The 27,600-nt window shown below is 41.0% G+C and overlaps 1 protein-coding gene across 1 annotated transcript; it reads right to left on the reverse strand.

Moving 5' to 3' along the window:
- Nucleotides 1–1,519: 1,519 nt before the first annotated feature.
- LOC110511604 (zinc finger protein 135) lies at nt 1,520–15,854 on the reverse strand. Its single transcript, XM_036973142.1, has 2 exons — nt 15,796–15,854; nt 1,520–3,905 (listed from the first exon to the last, which is right to left on the reverse strand). The coding sequence occupies exon 2, from the start codon at nt 3,763–3,765 to the stop codon at nt 2,479–2,481; it is 1,287 nt and encodes a 428-aa protein (XP_036829037.1). The 5' UTR covers nt 3,766–3,905; nt 15,796–15,854; the 3' UTR covers nt 1,520–2,478.
- Nucleotides 15,855–27,600: the final 11,746 nt, after the last annotated feature.

A 27,600-nucleotide genomic window follows, 5' to 3' on the forward strand; every position in this document is an offset into this window, starting at 1 on the left:
AATACTGACAATATCAGTCAAACAGACACACTTACTCATTCTGAATACTGACAATATCAGTCAAACAGACACACTTACTCATTCTGAATACTGACAATATCAGTCAAACAGACACACTTACTCATTCTGAATACTGACAATATCAGTCAAACAGACACACTTACTCATTCTGAATACTGACAATATCAGTCAAACAGACACACTTACTCATTCTGAATACTGACAATATCAGTCAAACAGACACACTTACTCATTCTGAATACTGACAATATCAGTCAAACAGACACACTTACTCATTCTGAATACTGACAATATCAGTCAAACAGACACACTTACTCATTCTGAATACTGACAATATCAGTCAAACAGACACACTTACTCATTCTGAATACTGACAATATCAGTCAAACAGACACACTTACTCATTCTGAATACTGACAATATCAGTCAAACAGACACACTTACTCATTCTGAATACTGACAATATCAGTCAAACAGACACACTTACTCATTCTGAATACTGACAATATCAGTCAAACAGACACACTTACTCATTCTGAATACTGACAATATCAGTCAAACAGACACACTTACTCATTCTGAATACTGACAATATCAGTCAAACAGACACACTTACTCATTCTGAATACTGACAATATCAGTCAAACAGACACACTTACTCATTCTGAATACTGACAATATCAGTCAAACAGACACACTCACTCATTCTGAATACTGACAATATCAGTCAAACAGACACACTTACTCATTCTGAATACTGACAATATCAGTCAAACAGACACACTTACTCATTCTGAATACTGACAATATCAGTCAAACAGACACACTTACTCATTCTGAATACTGACAATATCAGTCAAACAGACACACTTACTCATTCTGAATACTGACAATATCAGTCAAACAGACACACTTACTCATTCTGAATACTGACAATATCAGTCAAACAGACACACTTACTCATTCTGAATACTGACAATATCAGTCAAACAGACACACTTACTCATTCTGAATACTGACAATATCAGTCAAACAGACACACTTACTCATTCTGAATACTGACAATATCAGTCAAACAGACACACTTACTCATTCTGAATACTGACAATATCAGTCAAACAGACACACTTACTCATTCTGAATACTGACAATATCAGTCAAACAGACACACTTACTCATTCTGAATACTGACAATATCAGTCAAACAGACACACTTACTCATTCTGAATACTGACAATATCAGTCAAACAGACACACTCACTCATTCTGAATACTGACAATATCAGTCAAACAGACACACTCACTCATTCTGAATACTGACAATATCAGTCAAACAGACACACTTACTCATTCTGAATACTGACAATATCAGTCAAACAGACACACTTACTCATTCTGAATACTGACAATATCAGTCAAACAGACACACTTACTCATTCTGAATACTGACAATATCAGTCAAACAAACACACTTACTCATTCTGAATATTTCAGTTGTTTATTTTTAATACATTTGCAAAAGCATTTTACAAAACCAGTTTTTTGCGTTTGTCATTTTGAGGTATTGTTTGCAGATTGGGGGGGGGGGGGAACGATTTCATACATTTTCGAATAAGGCTGTGACGTAACAAAATGTGGGAAAAAATTCAAGGGGTCTGAATACTTTCCAAATGCTCTGTATATAAGGAACGTAACAATACATCATGTAGATGTATATAATGAACAGACTAGGTCTATTCTGCTCCTACATGGTGTCACAATATATCATGTAGATGTATATAATGAACAGACTAGGTCTATACTGCTCCTACATGGTGTAACAATACATAGATATAGGTGTATAAAATTAACATCCACACAGTTTAAAAAAAATATCAGTTTACTTTTATTCAGTTAAATGTTGAAATAATCAAATCATTTTTACAAATCAGCACCTGTGTTTTATCTGATGGAAGAGTACTGATGGACATTGAGGTGTTTTATCATGTCAACAACTTATCAATGTTATCAGAACGTCATCTAATTATCACACAGCTTAATAATAACTACTACACAAATGAACTCAATGAAAAACACAGCGACTAAATTCCAGAGGTTTAAGATCAGAATCAAGAAAAACACATGAATGATTAATTACATTTTTAATTTTTTAAATAACAATATCCAAATCATATAATGAAACTTAAGGGTTTATATTTATCAACAACAATTCATAATGAAAATCAAATACATGCAAAATCTATTCTAATTTTAGATGTGAACATGTTTTGAGAGAAAAAATTAACTAAGAACAAAAGTAAGCCTATTTTTTTTCTTACAATTCTATTTATAAATAAACCAAACCACAAAAAGTTTGTCAAAACTATAAGTCAGAACACAGCCTCTATTCGCTTATGTGATTTTCATGTCCTCTGACTGGGAAAATGTCTTTCCACACTGAGAACACTGGAAAGGATTCTATCCTGTGTGTGTTCCTTCATGCCTTTTCAGATTCACTAACTGGGTAAAACTCTTTCCACATTGGGAGCATTGGAAAGGCTTCTCTCCTGTATGTGTCATCTCATGCTTTTTCAGTGTCCCTAAAAAGGTAAAACTCTTTCCACACAAGGAGCAGTGGAAAGGCTTCTCTCCTGTGTGTATTCTCTCATGCATTTTCAAGTTCCCTAACCAGGCAAAACTTTTTCCACACTGAGAGCATTGGAAAGGCTTATCTCCTGTGTGTGTCCGCTCATGTGATTTCAGGTCCCCTAGCTGGATAAATCTCTTTCCACAGTCTGAACAGTGGTATGGCTTCTCCCCTGTGTGTGTTCTCAAATGCATATTCAGATTCCCTAACCGGGTAAAACTCTTTCCACACTGAGAGCATTGGAAAGGCCTCTCTACAGTGTGTGTTCTCTCGTGTGATTTCAAGTCCCCTGATGAGAAAAATTTACTTTCACATTGGGAGCATTGATATGGCTTCTCTCCAGTGTGTGTTCTTTCATGCACTTTTAGATGCCCTGAGTGTCCAAAACCTTTTCCACACTGGGAGCAGTGATAAGGCTTATTTCCTGTGTGTGTCATCTCATGCATTTTCAGGTTCCCTAAATGGGTAAAACGTTTTCCACAGAAGGAGCAGTGGAAAGGCTTCTCTCCCGTGTGTGTCATCTCATGCGTTTTCAAGTTCCCTAAACGGGTAAAACTTTTTCCACAATGAGAGCATTGGAATGGTTGTTCGCCTGTGTGTATTCTCTTGTGTTTCTTCAGATGTGATGACTGCATAAATCTCTTTCCACATTGAGAGCACTGGAAAGGCCTATCTACTAAATGTGTTCTCTCATGTTTTCTCAGGTCCCCTGGTGAGAAAAAACCCTTTTGACACTGGGAGCATTGATACGGCTTCTCTCCAGTGTGTGTTCGTTCATGCACTTTTAAATGCCCTGAGTATCTAAAACCCTTTCCACACTGAGAGCATTGATACGGTTTCTCTCCTGTGTGTATTCTTTCATGCTCTTTCAGATGCGATGACTGGATAAATCTCTTTCCACACTGAGCGCATTGGAAAGGCCTCTCTAAAGACTGTGTGTGTGTTCTCTCATGTGACTTCAGGTCCCCTGGTGAGAAACATTTCTTTTCACACTGGGAGCATTGATATGGCTTCTCTCCAGTGTGTCTTCTTTCATGCACCTTTAGATGCCCTGACTGTCCAAAACCCTTTCCACACTGGGAGCAGTGATAAGGCTTCTCCCCTGTATGTGTTTTCATATGTTCTTTCAGGTGCCCTAACCGGATAAATCTCTTCCCACACTGGGAGCAGTGGTGTGCTCTTGCTGGTTTGGATGTCTCTGGGTCAGGTTCTTCTGAAGGACTCGTCCCGCTTTCAGAATGAGAGTCTGTTCTCTCTCCTGTCAAAGACAGAGTATTTGGTTAAACAGAGAGACCTGAATGAAACCTCCACATGGTAAAACTGTCTACCTATGAGGTTTAATCTAGACTAGATCCCTCAATAAAAGAGCAATGGATAAATAGACTAGTCAGTATAGGATACATGTATTAGACTAGTCAGTATAGGATACATGTAATAGACTAGTCAGTATAGGATACATGTATTAGACTAGTCAGTATAGGATACATGTAATAGACTAGTCAGTATAGGATACATGTAATAGACTAGTCAGTATAGGATACATGTAATAGACTAGTCAGTATAGGATACATGTAATAGACTAGTCAGTATAGGATACATGTAATAGACTAGTCAGTATAGGATACATGTATTAGACCTAATGGATAAATAGACTAGTCAGTATAGGATACATGTATTAGACCTAATAGATAAATAGACTAGTCAGTATAGGATACATGTAATAGACTAGTCAGTATAGGATACATGTATTAGACCTAATGGATAAATAGACTAGTCAGTATAGGATACATGTATTAGACCTAATAGATAAATAGACTAGTCAGTATAGGATACATGTATTAGACTAGTCAGTATAGGATACATGTAATAGACTAGTCAGTATAGGATACATGTAATAGACTAGTCAGTATAGGATACATGTAATAGACTAGTCAGTATAGGATACATGTAATAGACTAGTCAGTATAGGATACATGTATTAGACCTAATAGATAAATAGACTAGTCAGTATAGGATACATGTATTAGACCTAATAGATAAATAGACTAGTCAGTATAGGATACATGTAATAGACTAGTCAGTATAGGATACATGTATTAGACCTAATAGATAATTAGACTAGTCAGTATAGAATACATGTATTAGACCTGATGGATAAATAGACTAGTCAGTATAGGATACATGTAATAGACTAGTCAGTATAGGATACATGTAATAGACTAGTCAGTATAGAATACATGTAATAGACTAGTCAGTATAGGATACATGTAATAGACTAGTCAGTATAGGATACATGTATTAGACCTAATGGATAAATAGACCAGTCAGTATAGGATACATGTATTAGACCTAATAGATAACTAGACTTGTCAGTATAGGACACATGTAACAGACTAGTCAGTATAGGATACATGTATTAGACCTAATAGATAACTAGACTAGTCAGTATAGGATACATGTATTAGACCTAATAGATAACTAGACTTGTCAGTATAGGACACATGTAACAGACTAGTCAGTATAGGATACATGTATTAGACCTAATAGATAACTAGACTAGTCAGTATAGGACACATGTAATAGACTAGTCAGTATAGGATACATGTATTAGACCTGATGGATAAATAGACTAGTCAGTATAGAATACATGTATTAGACTAGTCAGTATAGGATACATGTATTAGACTAGTCAGTATAGGATACATGTAATAGACCTAATGGATAAATAGACTAGTCAGTATAGGATACATGTATTAGACCTAATAGATAACTAGACTTGTCAGTATAGGACACATGTAACAGACTAGTCAGTATAGGATACATGTATTAGACCTAATGGATAAATAGACTAGTCAGTATAGGATACATGTATTAGACCTAATAGATAACTAGACTTGTCAGTATAGGACACATGTAACAGACTAGTCAGTATAGGATACATGTATTAGACCTAATAGATAACTAGACTAGTCAGTATAGGACACATGTAATAGACTAGTCAGTATAGGATACATGTATTAGACCTAATAGATAACTAGACTAGTCAGTATAGGACACATGTAATAGACTAGTCAGTATAGGATACATGTAATAGACTAGTCAGTATAGGATACATGTATTAGACCTAATGGATAAATAGACTAGTCAGTATAGGATACATGTATTAGACCTAATAGATAAATAGACTAGTCAGTATAGGATACATGTATTAGACCTAATAGATAAATAGACTAGTCAGTATAGGATACATGTATTAGACCTAATGGATAAATAGACTAGTCAGTATAGGACACATGTAATAGACTAGATCAGGTCTACTAGATCTCAAGGGGCAATCTGCAGTTCAAACAACATCCTGCCACAGTTTTGGTATAAAGCTGAGGGATGGGGGTTAGAGAAACATAACCACTCAAATTCATTGACAGCGCTATGGATGCAAAATTATAGTTGTAACCATGTTGAGCGAATAAGTCTTTGTTTACAATTAGGCCTACATTATTTACAAATAATGGAGGAAAAACAAGCTCAGGGTAAAAGTGTAACTATTAATCACACTTCTAACTTTGGATGCAAATAAATAACTACAAATTATTAACATTTTCTGCTATTTCCCTGTTTCAACCAGTTAATGTGGTGGTTGTATCCGTACCAGTTTTTAATTCTATTTCCTGTTTCAACCAGTTAATGTGGTGGTTGTATCCGTACCAGTTTTAATTATATTTCCTATTTCAACCAGTTCATGTGGTGGTTGTATCCATACCAGTTTTAAATTCTATTTCCTGTTTCAACCAGTTAATGTGGTGGTTGTATCCAGTTAATGTGGTGGTTGTATCCAGTTAATGTGGTGGTTGTATCCAGTTAATGTGGTGGTTGTATCCATACCAGTTTTTAATTATATTTCCTGTTTCAACCAGTTCATGTGGTGGTTGTATCCGTACCAGTTTTAAATTCTAAGCCAATCACATTATTTAGTTATTGACAGTTGTGTAAGTTTCCACTCATTGACAATTTCAAAAGCTGAAAAAAGAAAAAACTTGTGTTGAGGTCTTGACTCTCAAGATAAACACATTTCCCCAATATGTTTAGTACCTTGTCAGATAAAGTGATAATACTTCATGTAAAAACGAAGATGTGACTGTGTTGATAATAGATCTACTTCCTTCCCCTTTCACTTGGGTAATGACTATTTCCTGCTAATTAAACAGATGGGATTGTCACGCTAACAGCCGTACCACATGTCAGTCATTATTACAGTAGCGACATAACTTGGTGAACCACAACAAGATAATAGATCTACTTCCTTCCCCTTTCATTTTTTGTTTGTGGTAACGCTGAGAAAGCTTTTGCCTTTCTTGGACCAATTCGTTTCCACATTTACAATAATTATACATTTCCGCTCTTCTCACTAACAGCTAAATGATTGCATCTTGTTATTATATTGATCTATTGGGGGCGGCAGGTAGCCTAGTGGTTAGAGTGTTGGACTTGTAACCGAAAGGTTGCAAGATTAAATCCCCGAGGTGACAAATCTGTCGTTCTGCCCCTGTTCCTAGGCCGTCATTGAAAATAAAAATGTGTTCTTAACTGACTTGCCTAGTTAAATAAAGGTAAATAAAATGAAAAAAATATTATGGCTCTAGCCGTTTCGGATTTATTCTACAGGCGATGATCCCAAACTCCCGTTCCGTTATTATATTGATCTATTATGGCTCTAGCCATTAGTTTGGCATTGATTTATTCTACAATTCAAACAGGCGATAATCCCAGACTCCCGTTCCCTATTATATTGATCTATTATGGCTCTAGCCATTAGTTTGGCGTTTCTGATTTATTCTACAATTCAAACATGGCGATGATCCCAGATGTTCCACCTACACAGGAAGATGTGGATGGAAACCTTCCCTTCCATATTGTGAACTTCGGCCGTGAACAACTTTACCTGATATCACCTTTCCTACGGGAACAGCCGAGCCGCTCAGGGAATGTAGACAGGAAACAGCGCCGCTGAGACCAGGTGTTAACAACAAGATGCTTGTTACCTTCAGCCTGCTAGTCTGTGGCGATGTACAACCCCCCCCCCTGTCCTGTCCCAAACACCACAAAGCTAAACAACGATGCCCAAACTGTGGTAAGACCGTAAGGAAGAATTCAATAGCGGAGGCTTGTGACATTTGTGATTTGTTTATTTACATAAAGTGTGGCGATATCAACCCCTTGTCACGTGACGAAGCTGTAAAGTCTCAAAAGTAACATTTTGCTTGTTTGCAACGTACGCTGGGTAAATGCGGTGCCAAACATTAGGATGCCGGACACAAGCGGGGATGATGATGAGTGTAATCAAGATGAGAGAGTCGATGTATCAGTAGCGGGCACAGAAAATGGCCTGTTTGACTGTTTCAATCGGAGAGGACTTCCTTCTATCCATGTGAACGCACTGAGCCTGCTGCCGACATTAGAGGAATTAAAACCCCTCGCTTCTAACACCCGGGCTGCAGTAGTTACTGTGACTGAGACATGACTCGGAGAGGACTTCCTTCTATCCATGTGAACGCACTGAGCCTGCTGCCGACATTAGAGGAATTAAAACCCCTCGCTTCTAACACCCGGGCTGCAGTAGTTACTGTGACTGAGACATGACTCGGAGAGGACTTCATTCTATCCATGTGAACGCACTGAGCCTGCTGCCGACATTAGAGGAATTAAAACCCCTCGCTTCTAACACCCGGGCTGCAGTAGTTACTGTGACTGAGACATGACTCGATGGGACAATTGGGGATGATGAGGTTGAGCTACCGGGTTATAGCGTTTATAGAATTGACCCGAAACCAAAAACAGTGGCGGCATGTGTCGTTTTTTTGTTTGTTTAAAAAAAAAAATAGGAATGATGTGTATTTTAACTGTCGTTCAGATCTGACAATGGATGGTCTTGAGGTTGCACCAGTAGATATACTTCTTCCTAAATGTCGTCCTGTACTTGTTGGTCTGTGCTATCGGCCTTCTAAGCAGAATCATTTACTGGAATCGAATTGCTGTGATCGAAAGGTATTCTGCTTGCCGATTTCAATACAAAATGTGCAGTTACCACCCAGGAAAAGTACACTAGTAAATGCCCTGTATAATTTTAAATCAGTTATTGTTAGGAATATTATGAATAAATGAATAAACAATATTCTCATTTTAAATAGAACTGTAACTAAGTAAACTTATACTCTGTTTTATTATATCTGATTAACAATATGAGTTCATAAGAAGGGATCGTGTGACACGGACAAGGAGTAATTAAAGTTAATGAACACCATTCCAACTAGGAAGAAAGAAATGGGTTGTGGATTAAGTAAACAGATAAGGTCGTTAACCTGTGGTTGAACCGACGAAACTGAGCTCTGGGGTGTTTTAGATAAGGCAGTGAGTGCATTCCTAGGTTTTCTGTTAATTAGAACTGTCAACTAAGTGGTGATCGATAATGTTGGGGGGTCAAAAGTGAATTCAGTTATGTTGTGTGTCCTGTGCTAGGGGGGTCAGAATAAACTTAGAATGAACTTTTAAAGTTCCCTTTGAACCGGTCGGGATTCATTTTTAGAAGTAATGAAATGACGTCATGTTATTGTATATAAACTGTTGCTCGTGGTAACGTGGCAGCGCGCTCCGAGAATAAATTCTGTTACCTATTATTGATAAGACTGGTCTCCGTCTATTTTATGCAAACAAGAACCTTACAAATTCTCACAAAATAGATTAAGGGAATTCAATTAATGTAAACACATTGGCATCATTAAATTACAGTAACAGTTATTTGGACTAAAACAACTGATTGTTGAACCAACCCGGGTGTGTATTGACTGTAAATCAACTGAATTTGTATCAGATCAAGAGAACGTCTGTCAGTCAGAGGAGTCTTAAGTATTTGGTTTTAGTGATCATATGGTAAACTGCTGTACCCGTAAGACATCCAAACTAAAGGCAGGTAATGAAAACATGAAGGTACTGTCTATGACACAATACTCAAAAGAACGTTTTGTAGAGGTCCTTGGAATTTTGGATTGGTCTCATGTACTAAACTGTGACGATGTCGATTTAAGCTTGGTATCTGTAAGACATCCAAACTACTACTAAAGGCAGATAATGAAAACATGAAGGTACTGTCTATGACACAATACTCAAAATAACGTTTTGTAGAGGTCCTTGGAATTTTGGATTCCATGTACTAAACTGTGACGATGTCGATTTAAGCTTGGTATCTTTTTCTAAAGATCTGTATCTCTCTGCACTCTACGAAACAAATTCAGAATCAAACAGCGGTCAAGGAGAAATGGATCACTTCCCGAGATCTTAGACCTCATAAGGAAAAAAGGGATCGCTACCTGGCCAGATTCAGAAGGACAAAATCTACAACAAGATGATGACGGTTATATTAACTGTAGAAACCAGGGAAGATACAAAATGGATAAGGCCAAATCCAAACACTATATAGATGCCGTTAATGACAACTTAAACTCTTCCACAGTTTGAGGCTGATGTAAAGGACATTGGCCCAGAAACTCTTCCACAGTTTGAGGCTGATGTAAAGGACATTGGCTCAGAAACTCTTCCACAGTTTGAGGCTGATGTAAAGGACATTGGCCCAGAAACTCTTCCACAGTTTGAGGCTGATGTAAAGGACATTGGCCCAGAAACTCTTCCACAGTTTGAGGCTGATGTAAAGGACATTGGCCCAGAAACTCTTCCACAGTTTGAGGCTGATGTAAAGGACATTGGCCCAGAAACTCTTCCACAGTTTGAGGCTGATGTAAAGGACATTGGCCCAGAAACTCTTCCACAGTTTGAGGCTGATGTAAAGGACATTGGCCCAGAAACTCTTCCACAGTTTGAGGCTGATGTAAAGGACATTGGCCCAGAGACTCTTCCACAGTTTGAGGCTGATGTAAAGGACATTGGCCCAGAAACTCTTCCACAGTTTGAGGCTGATGTAAAGGACATTGGCCCAGAAACTCTTCCACAGTTTGAGGCTGATGTAAAGGACATTGGCCCAGAAACTCTGGACAAGGTAAAAACCCCTTAGGTCTGTTTTATGTTATGACCAGGCAAAGGTTACAAATTATTTAAATATTTTTTTAACCACTATAGCCTCATCTCTGGTTAAGAAGTTACCGACCTTCTCTGGACACTATGACCAGTCTTTCATTACCAACTTTTTACCAACTTTTACCATAGCAAAGGTATGTTTGAGTTGTGCATGATAACAGGACCAAGTTAACAATCTACAATGCTTAAAGAGCACCAACAAAAGCAACTGGACTGGATAACCTTCCTGCAAGGTTCATATGTCACTGCTAAAAGGATAACACATATTTGTAAACCTTTCTATTAGTAGTGGTACATTTCCCAAGGATCTCAAAACAGCCCAGGGGCGGTTCCACTCCACAAGAAGAGCATGTAGGAAACTACAGGCCTGTGTCAATCCTCGGCACCTCATCCAAAACAGCCCCGGGGCGGTTCCACTCCACAAGAAGAGCATGTAGGAAACTACAGGCCTGTGTCAATCCTCGGCACCTCATCCAAAACAGCCCCGGGGCGGTTCCACTCCACAAGAAGAGCATGTAGGAAACTACAGGCCTGTGTCAATCCTCGGCACCTCATCCAAAGTTGTTGAGAGATTTGTTTTTGTAATCAACTTGAGGGATAAAACTTCTTTATGAACTCCAGTCTGGCTTCATTCCGGATTCACGGATGACTTGCCTTATCCACCTTTTTTTTTGACCACATCAAGCAGGAAAGTGAGAAGGGGGAACTATACAGGTATGGTCACGTTAGACTCGCAGAAAGCTTTTGACACTGTGGACCAATGACATTCTCCTTGATGAAACTGACATACATGTACTCATTACTGTATCTGGCATATCATTAACGTATATAAGAAATAAGAGAGGCCCTAAAACGGATCCCTGCGGTATTCCATAAAATATTTATCTGGCCTCTGACATCACCAATATTACATACTTGTGTTCTGTTGGTCATATAAGACCTAAACCAATTCACTGCTACATAGTTTAGACCCATGCATGTCAGTTTGTCAAAAATACTTATTTTCCACCATAATTTGCAAATAAATTCATAAAAAATCCTACAATGTGATTTTCTGGATTTTCTTTCCTCATTTTGTCTGTCATAGTTGAAGTGTACCTATAATGAAAATTACAGGCCTCTCTCATCTTTTTAAGTGGGAGAACTTGCACAATTGGTGGCTGACTAAATACTTTTTTGCCCCACTGTATACAGTAGCAACATAACTTGGTGAACCTCAACAAGATAATAGATCTCAGCTTAAATGGTTGGCTTATTTTACTGTGAAATAAGCCTTGCATTGTTATACATAGATGTTATCTTATTTTACTGTGAAATAAGCCTTGCATTGTTATACATAGATGTTATCTTATTTTACTGTGAAATAAGCCTTGCATTGTTATACATAGATGTTATCTTATTTTACTGTGAAATAAGCCTTGCATTGTTATACACAGCTACTGCTGATGTCATTATCTGCCGAGAAAGTTTTCTTGCTGTATCATACTGGCCACATACTATGAGAGATACACAGATGAACTAAAAACTACTAGCACCGCAAACACTCAGAACAAAAGAGAGAGCAGCAATGTCTGGACTTTTCTGTCTCCCTCTTCAAGTCCCCCTTTCTGAGAACAAGTGACAGGCAGAATTCCACACTCCAGAAATCAGTATTTTAGTCTATGATTGCCATGTAAGTGCACAACAACAACAAAAAAATCTGTGAAAATAAATTAATGACAGTACCAAAAACCACCAAAGTTTATGTATTCAAATCTTAAATAATGTCAGGTTGGTTTTCACAGCTGTTCCACAAGGTGTTCATTACTGTGAGCTCTAAGGTATCCTGACTAGTCCAGGGACCTACAACAGAGACGTATCTGAGCTATGTGAGATCATAATAGACTGTTGAAATGATATTATTTCAGTGTAGATGAGGGAAGGGCAGGTTAAATTAAAAACATCACAGCCAGACAAGCCAGTGTGTGAATTAAATGGATTTGCATATGAAATGGAGTGGAAATTAGCTGACTTCCTGGTCTGTAAGGTAAGTGACTTTAATGTGTCAAGCAGATGACTCCACATCCCCTCTCTCCTCATCCTCTCTCTCCTCTCCCTGACTTCCTGGTCTGTAAGGTAAGTGACTTTAATGTGTCAAGCAGATGACTCCTCATCCCATCTCTCCTCATCCCCTCTCTCCTCATCCTCTCTTTCCTCATCCCCTCTCTCCTCATCCTCTCTCTCCTCTCCCTGACTTCCTGGTCTGTAAGGTAAGTGACTTTAATGTGTCAAGCAGATGACTCCACATCCCCTCTCCTCATCCTCTCTCTCCTCTCCCTGACTTCCTGGTCTGTAAGGTAAGTGACTTTAATGTGTCAAGCAGATGACACGTTCTCTTTGCCATTTACGAAACGTAGCAACGTTTAAGACATGGACTTCATGTTGTAATGTTAACAACGTGCCCAAAAAAATAGCTTGAATTAATGTTTTCATTTTATTAGCTAAACTAAACTTGTTTAATAAACAGCAAAATTGTAGCGGAAATCAGCCTTGTTTGCATAGCGATGATGAAACTAACATAATGTCACACCCTGACCATGTTTTGCTTTGTATGTTTCTATGTTTTGGTTGGTCAGGGTGTGAGTTGAGTGGGCATTCTATGTTACATGTCTAGTTTGTCTAGTTCTATGTTTGGCCTGATATGGTTCTCAATCAGAGGCAGGTGTTCGTCATTGTCTCTGATTGGGAACCATATTTAGGTAGCCTGTTTGGTGTTGGGTTTTGTGGGTGATTGTCCTTGTTCCTGTCTCTGTGTTACTTAGCACCAGTATTAGGCTGTTTCGGTTTTCGTTTATTGTTTTGTATTTGATTCGTGTGTATTTTGTTTCATTAAACATGGATCGTAAAAGCCACGCCGCATTTTGGTCTGACTCTCCTTCACCTATAGAAAACCGTTACACATAATTTAGGCTGCAATGATCTCCAAAATTCTAATCATTACGTCATCACACCGTTGATATAGCAACGGACGCTAATAGTTTATCGAATCCCATTGTGACGTAGAGGGGGACGCTATTTGGCCGGGGGACATTATTTGGCACGACAGGCCCTTAGGTTTATTACTGCTGATGGTTCTAGATCTCACCATTGTGTTTCATATCAAAAAGTGGGTTGGGCCTCTTTGTATGCAAAGAGAGCATTTTCTTGTGTTTATCTACAAAGCACTCATGTAGAAACTTCCTATGTATCTATCATCATGAATTACATTTAGACTAACAAAATGACCGAACCTGGTCTCAGGCTTGGATAACCCTGGGGGCTCCTTCGGTCTCAACAGAGTTGGATAACCCTGGGGGTCTCAACAGAGTTGGATAACCCTGGGGGCTCCTTCGGTCTCAACAGAGTTGGGTAAAAAGATGATTTTAGTTTTTTTTGCACCCTTCATATGGAACAACTTCACAGAGCTCTCTGATATGAGATTTTCAGTTCCACAGAGGGCCGGTGTGGTGGTTCTGTTCCACAGAGGGCCGGTGTGGTGGTTCTTATCCACAGAGGGCCGGTGTGGTGGTTCTGTTCCACAGAGGGCCGGTGTGGTGGTTCTGTTCCACAGAGGGCCTGTGTGGTGGTTCTGTTCCACAGAGGGCCGGTGTGGTGGTTCTGTTCCACAGAGGGCCAGTGTGGCGGTTCTGTTCCACAGAGGCCCCGTGTGGTGGTTCTTATCCACAGAGGGCCGGTGTGGTGGTTCTTATCCACAGAGGGCCGGTGTGGTGGTTCTTATCCACAGAGGGCCGGTGTGGTGGTTCTGTTCCACAGAGGGCCGGTGTGGTGGTTCTTATCCACAGAGGGTCAGTGTGGTGGTTCTGTTCCACAGAGGGCCGGTGTGGTGGTTCTGTTCCACAGAGGGTCAGTGTGGTGGTTCTGTTCCACAGAGGGCCGGTGTGGTGGTTCTGTTCCACAGAGGGCCAGTGTGGTGGTTCTGTTCCACAGAGGGCCAGTGTGGTGGTTCTTATCCACAGAGGGTCAGTGTGGTGGTTCTGTTCCACAGAGGGCCGGTGTGGTGGTTCTGTTCCACAGAGGGCCGGTGCGGTAGTAGATTTTTGTTCTAACCAATCAGTAACAACGAATCAAGTCTTGATTGAAGTCTATGATTGGTTTATAAGTTGAATCGGGTATGTACTGGTTGACAAGAACAAAAGCCTGGTCTCAAATTGATCTCTGCGGATGTGATTGGACACCCCTTGTGATGAGTGCTACTTCCATGACGAATAGTAATAAATGATTTCAGTAACTTCAGGGGCCGGTGATTATCATTCAAGATCACATAACAAAATGTCTGTTTTTAACAATTGGAATTTATTTTTTATTGATTATATTTTAAAATGTATTATTTAATGGGTTTGGCTATTAAACCCAGTCTGGACATTTCACATATTTTATTTATAAAACTAAACACGAACAATTCATCTTTAATTTTAGCTCCACTTTCTTTTCAGGAACATTAGGACTGTATACGTTAGAAATGTCTACATTTAGATTTGTGTGGGCTTAATGTACAACTTAACCTATAGTATTGGTTCTGATGGGAACTGTGACAGTTGAACTAAAGCTCGTGGGGCATTTATAAATGAGGCTATATTTAAACAATAAGGCCCTGGGGGGGTGTGGCCAATATTCCACGGCTGTGGGCTGTTCTTAAGCACGACGCAACGCGGAGTGCCTGGATACAGCCCTTAGCCGTGGAAAAATTGGCCATATACCACAAACACCCGAGTTGCCTTATTGCTATTATAAACTGGTTACCAACATAATTAGAGCAGTAAAATGTATGTTTTGTCATACCCATGGTATACCACAGCTTTCAGCCAATCAGCATTCAGGGCTCCAACCTCCCAGTTTATATTCTCCAAGAAAGAATGGCTAGGCCGATATATCACTAGTTTAACGGTTTTAAAAACCGCAAGGACCAATCGCAGAATCCTTCAGTAAAGAACAACATTCATGTGTAGAACGTCAATAGAACGCCCCTTAAAAACCACACAGTTCAACAACTGCATAGTTTGTGCCCCTGTTTTTAAGACAATACTCACTGGTGTTAATCAGATCTTCTGTCTCCTCCTCCTCCTCCCCTCCTTCTTCTTCTTCCTCCTCCTCATCATCCTCTTTCACTCCCAAAACGTCTTCCTTCTCCTCTTTTATTGAGATAGCATCCTCTTCCTCTTTCACTCCAAAATGTTCTCTCTCTTCTTTCAGTATAACATCCTCCTCCTCTTTTTTCAATGTGATATCTTCCTCTTCCTCCCTTTTCATTATCGAAGCTTCTACCTCCTCCTCTTCCACTGTGACAGCCTCCTCTTCCTCCTTTTTAATTCTGAAAGCTTCTACCTCCTCCTCTTCCACTGTGACAGCCTCCTCTTCCTCCTTTTTAATTCTGAAAGCTTCTACCTCCTCCTCTTCCACTGTGAAAGCCTCTATCCCCTCTTCCTCTTTCACTCCATATTGTTCTTTCTCTTCTTTCACTGTAACATCATCCTCCTCTTTTTTCAATGTGATATCTTCCTCTTCCTCCTTTTTCATTCTGAAAGCTTCTACTTCCTCTTCTTCCACGATGACAGCCTCTATTCCCTCTTCTGGCCCAAAATGTTCTTTCTCTTCTTTCACTGTAACATCCTCCTTTTTAATTCTGAAAACGTCTTCATCTCCTTTCACTGTAACACCCTCATCTTCTTCTTTCACGACAATGTTCAGCCCCAGAGCTTCGGTGTCCGTGCAACAAACCTCCTCTTCTTTAGCAGAGGGGGAATAATTTAATGAGCTCATGGTCGGAGATATTAGCTAGCTATTTAGCATTAGCGACTATCCTAGTGCTAGGCTCAGTATCAATCTTAACAGGTTTGCAAATGTATTGAGCAAATTAGGTCAAACTTAACCAGTAGATACGTAAACAGACGCGTGTTTAAAACACTAAGATTAGTTAATGTTCACAAAAATGGCCTATGACCGTCAATGTTTCGGTTTATTGTTGGCTATCAAGCTACTGAGGTGGTTGAAAGAATAGCTTTGTTGACCGCTGCGAAGCAGGCAAGAAGACCTAAGTACGTCCGGGTCACAGGTTTTTGGAATCCTTTAGGATAAGAGTCCCATCCTGTTTACTTTGAAAATGAATAATTATGGCGAAAATTATGGAAAATGTGCACAATTATGGATATATTTTGTACTATCTGTCATTAAAAGACTAATCAGTGTTGAGTTCGAGACCAACTCAAGACCGAGGTGGGAGGGGGGCGAGTGGTCCGAGACCGAGTCGAGACCCGAAAAATGTGAGTCCAATTCAGGACCATGATTGTAATTTTGTCAAATCGCTACCATAATAAAGAGTTCAAAATGTTCCGTGTTTCTGTGTTCATATTTCAGAACAACATTAATTATTTAGACGTTCAGAATGTTGAGAAGAAAAAAAAGCATTCTGAAGGCAAATAGAGCCGCTCTACAAATTATTACTAACTGAAACACAGTGGCGAACAATGAGGGCCTTTCCCGCTTTCAGGGAAAGGCTAAGGATTTATAAAATACAATTAAAAATAATTATTATATGATCATTTTCAATGATGTTCTGATTCTTCAGTTTTTTGTTAAAAAGGAAAGCGTTAACACTGAAGAGAAAAAATAACCAATCAGGATTTTCTTTGGTGGTCACTGGGGAGATAAATCTAGCTAGCTAAGTCAGCCATTGGCTAGGCCTTATTCAACATAATAACATGGTCTACACTATCCTATCAGGACAGCTTATTCAACAGAATAACATGGTCTATATTACCCTATCAGGACAGAATAACATGGTCTATATTACCCTATCAGGACAGAATAACATGGTCTATATTACCCTATCAGGACAGAATAACATGGTCTATATTACCCTATCAGGACAGCTTATTCAACAGAATAGCATGGTCTATATTACCCTATCAGGACAGAATAACATGGTCTATATTACCCTATCAGGACAGAATAGCATGGTCTATATTACCCTATCAGGACAGAATAACATGGTCTATATTACCCTATCAGGACAGAATAACATGGTCTATATTACCCTATCAGGACAGAATAACATGGTCTATATTACCCTATCAGGACAGAATAACATGGTCTATATTACCCTATCAGGACAGAATAACATGTTCTATATTACCCTATCAGGACAGAATAACATGGTCTATATTACCCTATCAGGACAGAATAACATGGTCTATATTACCCTATCAGGACAGAATAACATGGTCTATATTACCCTATCAGGACAGAATAACATGTTCTATATTACCCTATCAGGACAGAATAACATGGTCTATATTACCCTATCAGGACAGAATAACATGGTCTATATTACCCTATCAGGACAGAATAACATGGTCTATATTACCCTATCAGGACAGAATAACATGGTCTATATTACCCTATCAGGACAGAATAACATGGTCTATATTACCCTATCAGGACAGAATAACATGGTCTATATTACCCTATCAGGACAGAATAACATGGTCTATATTACCCTATCAGGACAGAATAACATGGTCTATATTACCCTATCAGGACAGAATAACATGTTCTATATTACCCTATCAGGACAGAATAACATGGTCTATATTACCCTATCAGGACAGAATAACATGGTCTATATTACCCTATCAGGACAGAATAACATGGTCTACATTACCCTATCAGGACAGAATAACATGGTCTATATTACCCTATCAGGACAGAATAACATGGTTTATATTACCCTATCAGGACAGAATAACATGGTCTATATTACCCTATCAGGACAGAATAACATGGTCTACATTACCCTATCAGGACAGAATAACATGGTCTATATTACCCTATCAGGACAGAATAACATGGTCTATATTACCCTATCAGGACAGAATAACATGGTCTATATTACCCTATCAGGACAGAATAACATGTTCTATATTACCCTATCAGGACAGAATAACATGGTCTATATTACCCTATCAGGACAGAATAACATGGTCTACACTATCCTATCAGGACAGAATAACATGGTCTATATTACCCTATCAGGACAGAATAACATGGTCTATATTACCCTATCAGGACAGAATAACATGGTCTATATTACCCTATCAGGACAGAATAACATGGTCTATATTACCCTATCAGGACAGAATAACATGGTCTATATTACCCTATCAGGACAGAATAACATGGTCTATATTACCCTATCAGGACAGAATAACATGGTCTATATTACCCTATCAGGACAGAATAGCATGGTCTATATTACCCTATCAGGACAGAATAACATGGTCTATATTACCCTATCAGGACAGCTTATTCAACAGAATAACATGGTCTATATTACCCTATCAGGACAGAATAACATGGTCTATATTACCCTATCAGGACAGAATAACATGGTCTATATTACCCTATCAGGACAGAATAACATGGTCTATATTACCCTATCAGGACAGAATAACATGGTCTATATTACCCTATCAGGACAGAATAACATGGTCTATATTACCCTATCAGGACAGAATAACATGGTCTATATTACCCTATCAGGACAGAATAACATGGTCTATATTACCCTATCAGGACAGAATACCATGGCCTATATTACCCTATCAGGACAGAATAACATGGTCTATATTACCCTATCAGGACAGCTTATTCAACAGAATAACATGGTCTATATTACCCTATCAGGACAGAATAACATGGTCTATATTACCCTATCAGGACAGAATAACATGGTCTATATTACCCTATCAGGACAGCTTATTCAACAGAATAACATGGTCTATATTACCCTATCAGGACAGAATAACATGGTCTATATTACCCTATCAGGACAGAATAACATGGTCTATATTACCCTATCAGGACAGAATAACATGGTCTATATTACCCTATCAGGACAGAATAACATGGTCTATATTACCCTATCAGGACAGAATAACATGGTCTATATTACCCTATCAGGACAGAATAACATGGTCTATATTACCCTATCAGGACAGAATAACATGGTCTATATTACCCTATCAGGACAGAATAACATGGTCTATATTACCCTATCAGGACAGCTTATTCAACAGAATAACATGGTCTATATTACCCTATCAGGACAGAATAACATGGTCTATATTACCCTATCAGGACAGAATAACATGGTCTATATTACCCTATCAGGACAGAATAACATGGTCTATATTACCCTATCAGGACAGCTTATTCAACAGAATAACATGGTCTACAGCTGTGGTTCCCAAACTTTTTATAGTCCCGTACCCCTTCAAACATTCAACCTCCAGCTGCGTACCCCTCTCGCATCACGGTCAGAGCATTATCAAATGTTGTTTTTACATCACTGTAAGCCTGCCACACACACACTATATGATACATTTATTAAACATAAGAATGAGTGTGAGTTTTTGTTTACAACTCGGCTCGTGGGAAGTGACAAAGAGTTCTTATAGGACCAGGGCACAAATAATAATATTATAATAATCAATCATTTTGTTCTTTATTTAACCATCTTACATATAAAACCTTATTTTGTTCATTGAAAATTGTGAATAACTCACCACAGGTTAATGAGAAGGGTGTGCTTGAAAGGATGCACATAACTCTGCAATGTTGGGTTGTATTGGAGAGAGTCCTAAAAAAAAATCCACACACAGTCTGTGCCTGTATTTAGTTTTCATGCAAGTGAGGGCCGAGAACCCACTCTCACATAGGTATGTGGTTGCAAAGGGCATCAGTGTCTTAACAGCGCGATTTGCCAAGGCAGGATACTCTGAGCGCAGAAATCTGGCAGTGGCTTGTGATTTAAATTCAATTTTCACAGAACAGCTTGTTGCAATTTCGATGAGGCTCTTGTTCAGATATTGGTAAGTGGACTGGAGGCAGAGTATGAAAGGGATAACGAATCCAGTTGTTTGTGTCATCCGTTTTGGGAAAGTCTCTGCGTAATTGCGCACCCATCTCACTCAGGTGCTTCGCTATATCACATTTGACATTTGTCCGGAAGCTTGAGTTCATTCGCACACAAAAAAATCATACAACAATGGAACGATCTGTGTGTTGTCCCTGTTTATGCAGACAGAGAAGAGCTCTAACATTTTAATCATAGCCTAAATTTTGTCCCGCACATTAAATATAGTTGCGGAGAGTCCCTGTAATCCTAGATTCAGATCATTCGGGCGAGAAAAAACATCACCCAGATAGGCCAGTCGTGTGAGAAACTCGTCATCATGCAAGGGGTCAGACAGGTGAAAATTATGGTCAGTAAAGAAAACTTTAAGCTCGTCTCTCAATTAAAAAATAAAAATAACGTGTCATTTACTTTCCATCTTGATAACCAGTGCACTTCTGTTGTTGTAAAAGCATTACATAGTGCAGAAAATACATGAGAGTTCAGGGGCCTTGCTTTAACAAAGTTAACCATTTTCACTGTAGTGTCCAAAACGTCTTTCATGCTGTCAGCCATTCCCTTGGCAGCAAGAGCTTCTCGGTGGATGCTGCAGTGGACCCAAGTGGCGTCGGGAGCAACCTCTTGCACGTGCGTTACAACTCCATTATCTCTCCCTGTCATGGCTTTTGCGCCATCAGAACAGATACCAACACATCTTGACCACCAAAGTCAAATCAAATCAAATGTATTTATATAGCCCTTCGTACATCAGCTGATATCTCAAAGTGCTGTACAGAAACCCAGCCTAAAACCCCAAACAGCAAGCAATGCAGGTGTAGAAACACGGTGGCTAGGAAAAACTCCCTAGAAAGGCCAAAACCTAGGAAGAAATCTAGAGAGGAACCAGGCTATGTGGGGTGGCCAGTCCTCTTCTGGCTGTGCCAGGTGGAGATTATAACAGAACATGGCCAAGATGTTCAAATGTTCATAAATGACCAGCATGGTCAAATAATAATAATCACAGGCAGAACAGTTGAAACTGGAGCAGCAGCACGGCCAGGTGGACTGGGGACAGCAAGGAGTCATCATGCCAGGTAGTCCTGAGGCATGGTCTTAGGGCTCAGGTCCCCCGAGAGAGAGAAAGAAAGAGAGAATTAGAGAGAGCATACTTAAATTCACAAGGGACACCGGATAGGACAGGATAAGTACTCCAGATATAACAAACTGACCCTAGCCCCCCGACACATAAACTACTGCAGCATAAATACTGGAGGCTGAGACAGGAGGGGTCAGGAGACACTGTGGCCCCATCTGATGACAGGGCCAAACAGGAAGGATATAACCCCACCCACTTTGCCAAAGCACAGCCCCCACACCACTAGAGGGATATCTTCAACCACCAACTTACCATCCTGAGACAAGGCCGAGTATAGCCCACAAAGATCTCCGCCACGGCACAACCCAAGGGGGGGCGCCAAACCAGACAGGAAGATCACATCAGTGACTCAACCCACTCAAGTGACGCACCCCTCCTAGGGACGGTATGAAAGAGCCCTAGTAAGCCAGTGACTCAGCCCCTGTAATAGGGCTAGAGGCAGAGAATCCCAGTGGAAAGAGGGGAACCGGCCAGGCAGAGACAGCAAGGGCTGTTCGTTGCTCCAGAGCCTTATGACCCACTGAAGAGATGAGTCTTCAGTAAAGACTTAAAGGTTGAGACTGAGTTTGCGTCTCTCACATGGGTAGGCAGACCATTCCATAAAAATGGAGCTCTGTAGGAGAAAGCCCTGCCTCCAGCTGTTTGCTTAGAAATTCTAGAGACTATTAGGAGGCCTGCGTCTTGTGACCGTAGCGTACGTGTAGGTATGTACGGCAGGACCAAATCAGAGAGATAGGTAGGAGCAAGCCCATGTAATGCTTTGTAGGTTAGCAGTAAAACCTTGAAATCAGCCCTTGCCTTGACAGGAAGCCAGAGTAGGGAGGCTAGCACTGGAGTAATATGATCAAATTTTTTGGTTCTAGTCAGGATTCTAGCAGCCGTATTTAGCACTAACTGAAGTTTATTTAGTGCTTTATCCGGGTAACCGGAAAGTAGAGCATTGCAGTAGTCTAACCTAGAAGTGACAAAAGCATGGATTAATTTTTCTGCATCATTTTTGGACAGAAAGTTTCTGATTTTTGCAATGTTACGTAGATGGAAAAAAGCTGTCCTTGAAACAGTCTTGATATGTTCTTCAAAAGAGAGATCAGGGTCCAGAGTAACGCCGAGTTTCCTTCACAGTTTTATTTGAGACGACTGTACAACCATTAAGATTAATTGTCAGATTCAACAGAAGATCTCTTTGTTTCTTGGGACCTAGAACAAGCATCTCTGTCTTGTCTGAGTATAAAAGTAGAAAGTCCATTTGATGTCACAAAGTTGTCCAGTACTTTAAAAATATCCTCTCCTTTTGTCCTGGTTTCCAGTGGTTTGCAGAAGAGGATGTCTTCTTTAATTGACCCCCCATAAACGTAACAGACATATACCAGGCCAGGCCCGCCACGTCCGTTGACTCATCCAGCTGTAACGGACATATACCAGGAGCTGTGCCAGGCCTGTTGACTCATCCAGCTGTAACGGACATATACCAGGCCAGGCCCTCCACGCCCGTTGACTCATCCAGCTGTAACGGACATATACCAGGCCAGGCCCTCCACGCCCGTTGACTCATCCAGCTGTAACGGACATATACCAGGCCAGGCCCTCCACGTCCATTGACTCATCCAGCTGTAACGGACATATACCAGGAGCTGTGCCAGGCCTGTTGACTCATCCAGCTGTAACGGACATATACCAGGCCAGGCCCTCCACGCCCGTTGACTCATCCAGCTGTAACGGACATATACCAGGCCAGGCCCTCCACGCCCGTTGACTCATCCAGCTGTAACGCATAGAATTCACTGGCTTGTATGCGGAGGGGTAAATGTTTCCGTACATCTCCTGCCACGTCACTGATGCGTTGTGAAACAGTGTTGTTTTATGAAGGCTTTGTCCCTATAGTTTTTTTTGGGGCCTTTTCCTCCAGCATTGTCACAGCCATATCCACGGCAGCAGGAATAATGAAGTCCCCCCACTATAGTATGTTTTTCTACAGTAATAGTTGTACATTTCTATTGGGAAATGCTCAGGCTAATGGTTGTGTTTCTGTATGATTGGGACCTACTGGCTTATTATGGCAGAGAGAATAGACTGCTTATCCTTTAACATCATGCTGTGTGTGACTGCTGTCTTCCCATCAGCCCTATGCAGTGTAGTGGGGCTGTAACATCACGCTGTGTGTGACTGCTGTCTTCCCATCGGCCCTATGCAGTGTAGTGGGGCTGTAACATCACGCTGTGTGTGACTGCTGTCTTCCCATCGGCCCTATGCAGTGTAGTGGGGCTGTAACATCACGCTGTGTGTGACTGCTGTCTTCCCATCGGCCCTATGCAGTGTAGTGGTGCTGTAACATCACGCTGTGTGTGACTGCTGTCTTCCCATCGGCCCTATGCAGTGTAGTGGGGCTGTAACATCACGCTGTGTGTGACTGCTGTCTTCCCATCGGCCCTATGCAGTGTAGTGGGGCTGTAACATCACGCTGTGTGTGACTGCTGTCTTCCCATCGGCTCTATGCAGTGTAGTGGGGCTGTAACATCACGCTGTGTGTGACTGCTGTCTTCCCATCGGCCCTATGCAGTGTAGTGGGGCTGTAACATCACGCTGTGTGTGACTGCTGTCTTCCCATCGGCTCTATGCAGTGTAGTGGGGCTGTAACATCACGCTGTGTGTGACTGCTGTCTTCCCATCGGCTCTATGCAGTGTAGTGGGGCTGTAACATCACGCTGTGTGTGACTGCTGTCTTCCCATCGGCTCTATGCAGTGTAGTGGTGCTGTAACATCACGCTGTGTGTGACTGCTGTCTTCCCATCGGCCCTTCCTATGTTCTCCTACAGATTTCCAATACAATTTCCCCCCCCCAAAAAATAAATTGAAATTGTCCAAAGTATTTGGTCTCCACAGAACCTTTGTTTTTGATTCCGAACTTAATATATTCATTTAAATCAGAAAATAAACAGACATTTTTACAAAATTATTGACACCCTAGGTTTAATATTTGGTAGCACATCCTAACTGCAATCAAGCGCTTCCTTTAGCCATCGATGAGCTTCCTGTATCTCTGTACTGGTAGTGCCTTTAGCCATCGATGAGCTTCCTGTATCTCTGTACTGGTAGTTCATTTAACCATCGATGTGCTTCCTGTATCTCTGTACTGGTAGTTCCTATAACCATCAATGAGCTTCCTGTATCTCTGTACTGGTAGTTCCTTTAGCCATCGATGAGCTTCCTGTATCTCTGTACTGGTAGTTCTTTTAATCATCGATGAGCTTCCTGTATCTTTGTACTGGTAGTTCCTATAACCATCGATGAGCTTCCTGTATCTCTGTACTGGTAGTTCTTTTAACCATCGATGAGCTTCCTGTATCTCTGTACTGGTAGTTCCTTTAGCCATCGATGAGCTTCCTGTATCTCTGTACTGGTAGTTCTTTTAACCATCGATGAGCTTCCTGTATCTCTGTACTGGTAGTTCCTATAACCATCGATGAGCTTCCTGTATCTCTGTACTGGTAGTTATTTTAACCATCGATGAGCTTCCTGTATCTCTGTACTGGTAGTTCCTTTAACCATCGATGAGCTTCCTGTATCTCTGTACTGGTAGTTCTTTTAACCATCGATGAGCTTCCTGTATCTCTGTACTGGTAGTTCCTTTAACCATCGATGAGCTTCCTGTATCTCTGTACTGGTAGTTCCTTTAGCCATCAATGAGCTTCCTGTATCTCTGTACTGGTAGTTCCTATAACCATCGATGAGCTTCCTGTATCTCTGTACTGGTAGTTCCTATAACCATCAATGAGCTTCCTGTATCTCTGTACTGGTAGTTCCTTTAACCATTGATGAGCTTCCTGTATCTCTGTACTGGTAGTTCCTATAACCATCGATGAGCTTCCTGTATCTCTGTACTGGTAGTTCCTATAACCATTGATGAGCTTCCTGTATCTCTGTACTGGTAGTTCCTTTAACCATCGATGAGCTTCCTGTATCTCTGTACTGGTAGTTCCTTTAACCATCGATGAGCTTCCTGTATCTCTGTACTGGTAGTTCCTTTAACCATCGATGATCTTCCTGTATCTCTGTACTGGTAGTTCCTATAACCATTGATGAGCTTCCTGTATCTCTGTACTGGTAGTTCCTTTAACCATTGATGAGCCTCCTGTATCTCTGTACAGTCAGTTAGGTCCCACTCCTCTTGGTCAAGCTGCTCCAGTTCTCCCAGATTAGAAGGGATCCTTGTTCTAACTGCTGTTTTCAGATCCCTCCACAAGTTTTCAATGGGATTTACATCTGGACTCACTGCTGGCCACTTCAGAACAGTCCAACGTTTTGTCTTGAACCCTTCCTGGGTGCTTTCTGAAGTGTGTTGGGGTCATTGTCCTGCTGGAAGACCCCATGACCTTCGACGGAGACCCAGCTTTCTGAAGTGTGTTGGGGTCATTGTCCTGCTGGAAGACCCCATGACCTTCGACGGAGACCCAGCTTTCTGAAGTGTGTTTGGGGTCATTGTCCTGCTGGAAGAACCCACGACCTTCGACGGAGACCCAGCTTTCTGAAGTGTGTTTGGGGTCATTGTCCTGCTGGAAGACCCCACGACCTTCGACGGAGACCCAGCTTTCTGAAGTGTGTTTGGGGTCATTGTCCTGCTGGAAGACCCCACGACCTTCGACGGAGACCCAGCTTTCTGAAGTGTGTTTGGGGTCATTGTCCTGCTGGAAGACCCCACGACCTTCGACGGAGACCCAGCTTTCGGAAGTGTGTTTGGGGTCATTGTCCTGCTGGAAGACCCCACGACCTTCGACGGAGACCCAGCTTTCTGAAGTGTGTTTGGGGTCATTGTCCTGCTGGAAGACCCCACGACCTTCGACGGAGACCCAGCTTTCTGAAGTGTGTTTGGGGTCATTGTCCTGCTGGAAGACCCCACGACCTTCGACGGAGACCCAGCTTTCTGAAGTGTGTTTGGGGTCATTGTCCTGCTGGAAGACCCCACGACCTTCGACGGAGACCCAGCTTTCTGAAGTGTGTTTGGGGTCATTGTCCTGCTGGAAGACCCCATGACCTTCGACGGAGACCCAGCTTTCTGAAGTGTGTTGGGGTCATTGTCCTGCTGGAAGACCCCATGACCTTCGACGGAGACCCAGCTTTCTGAAGTGTGTTGGGGTCATTGTCCTGCTGGAAGACCCCATGACCTTCGACGGAGACCCAGCTTTCTGAAGTGTGTTGGGGTCATTGTCCTGCTGGAAGACCCCATGACCTTCGACGGAGACCCAGCTTTCTGAAGTGTGTTGGGGTCATTGTCCTGCTGGAAGACCCCATGACCTTCGATGGAGACCCAACTTTCTGAAGTGTGTTTGGGGGGGGGTCATTGTCCTGCTGGAAAACCCATGACCTTCGACGGAGACCCAGCTTTCTGACACTGGTTTCTCCTGATTCTCCTGATTTCACGATACCAGGCACATGTTCAAGCCACCCGGTGTCAGAGGCAGTAAAGAAACCCCAAAACATCACTGAACCTCTGTGTTTGACTGTAGGGAAGGAGTTATTCTCTTTGAATGTTTCATTTTATTTTCTGTAAACACAGAGATGTTCAGCTTTACCATATAAAGCTCTAATTTGCTCTCATCTGTCCACAGGACATTCTCCCTGGAATATTTTTGGCATGATCAAGTGTGTTTTGGCAAATTTCAGTCCGGCTTTCTTATGTCTCTCTCTCAGCAGTGGGGTCCTCTTGGGTCTCCTTCCATATAACCCCCTTTCATTGGGTTGGTGTGAGTTGAAACTGTCGTACCTTGTGTCTGAAGGTTGAATCTGTGTGGA

This window comes from Oncorhynchus mykiss, unplaced genomic scaffold (assembly GCF_013265735.2).
Source record: "Oncorhynchus mykiss isolate Arlee unplaced genomic scaffold, USDA_OmykA_1.1 un_scaffold_223, whole genome shotgun sequence".
Classification (NCBI taxonomy): Eukaryota; Metazoa; Chordata; class Actinopteri; order Salmoniformes; family Salmonidae; genus Oncorhynchus; species Oncorhynchus mykiss.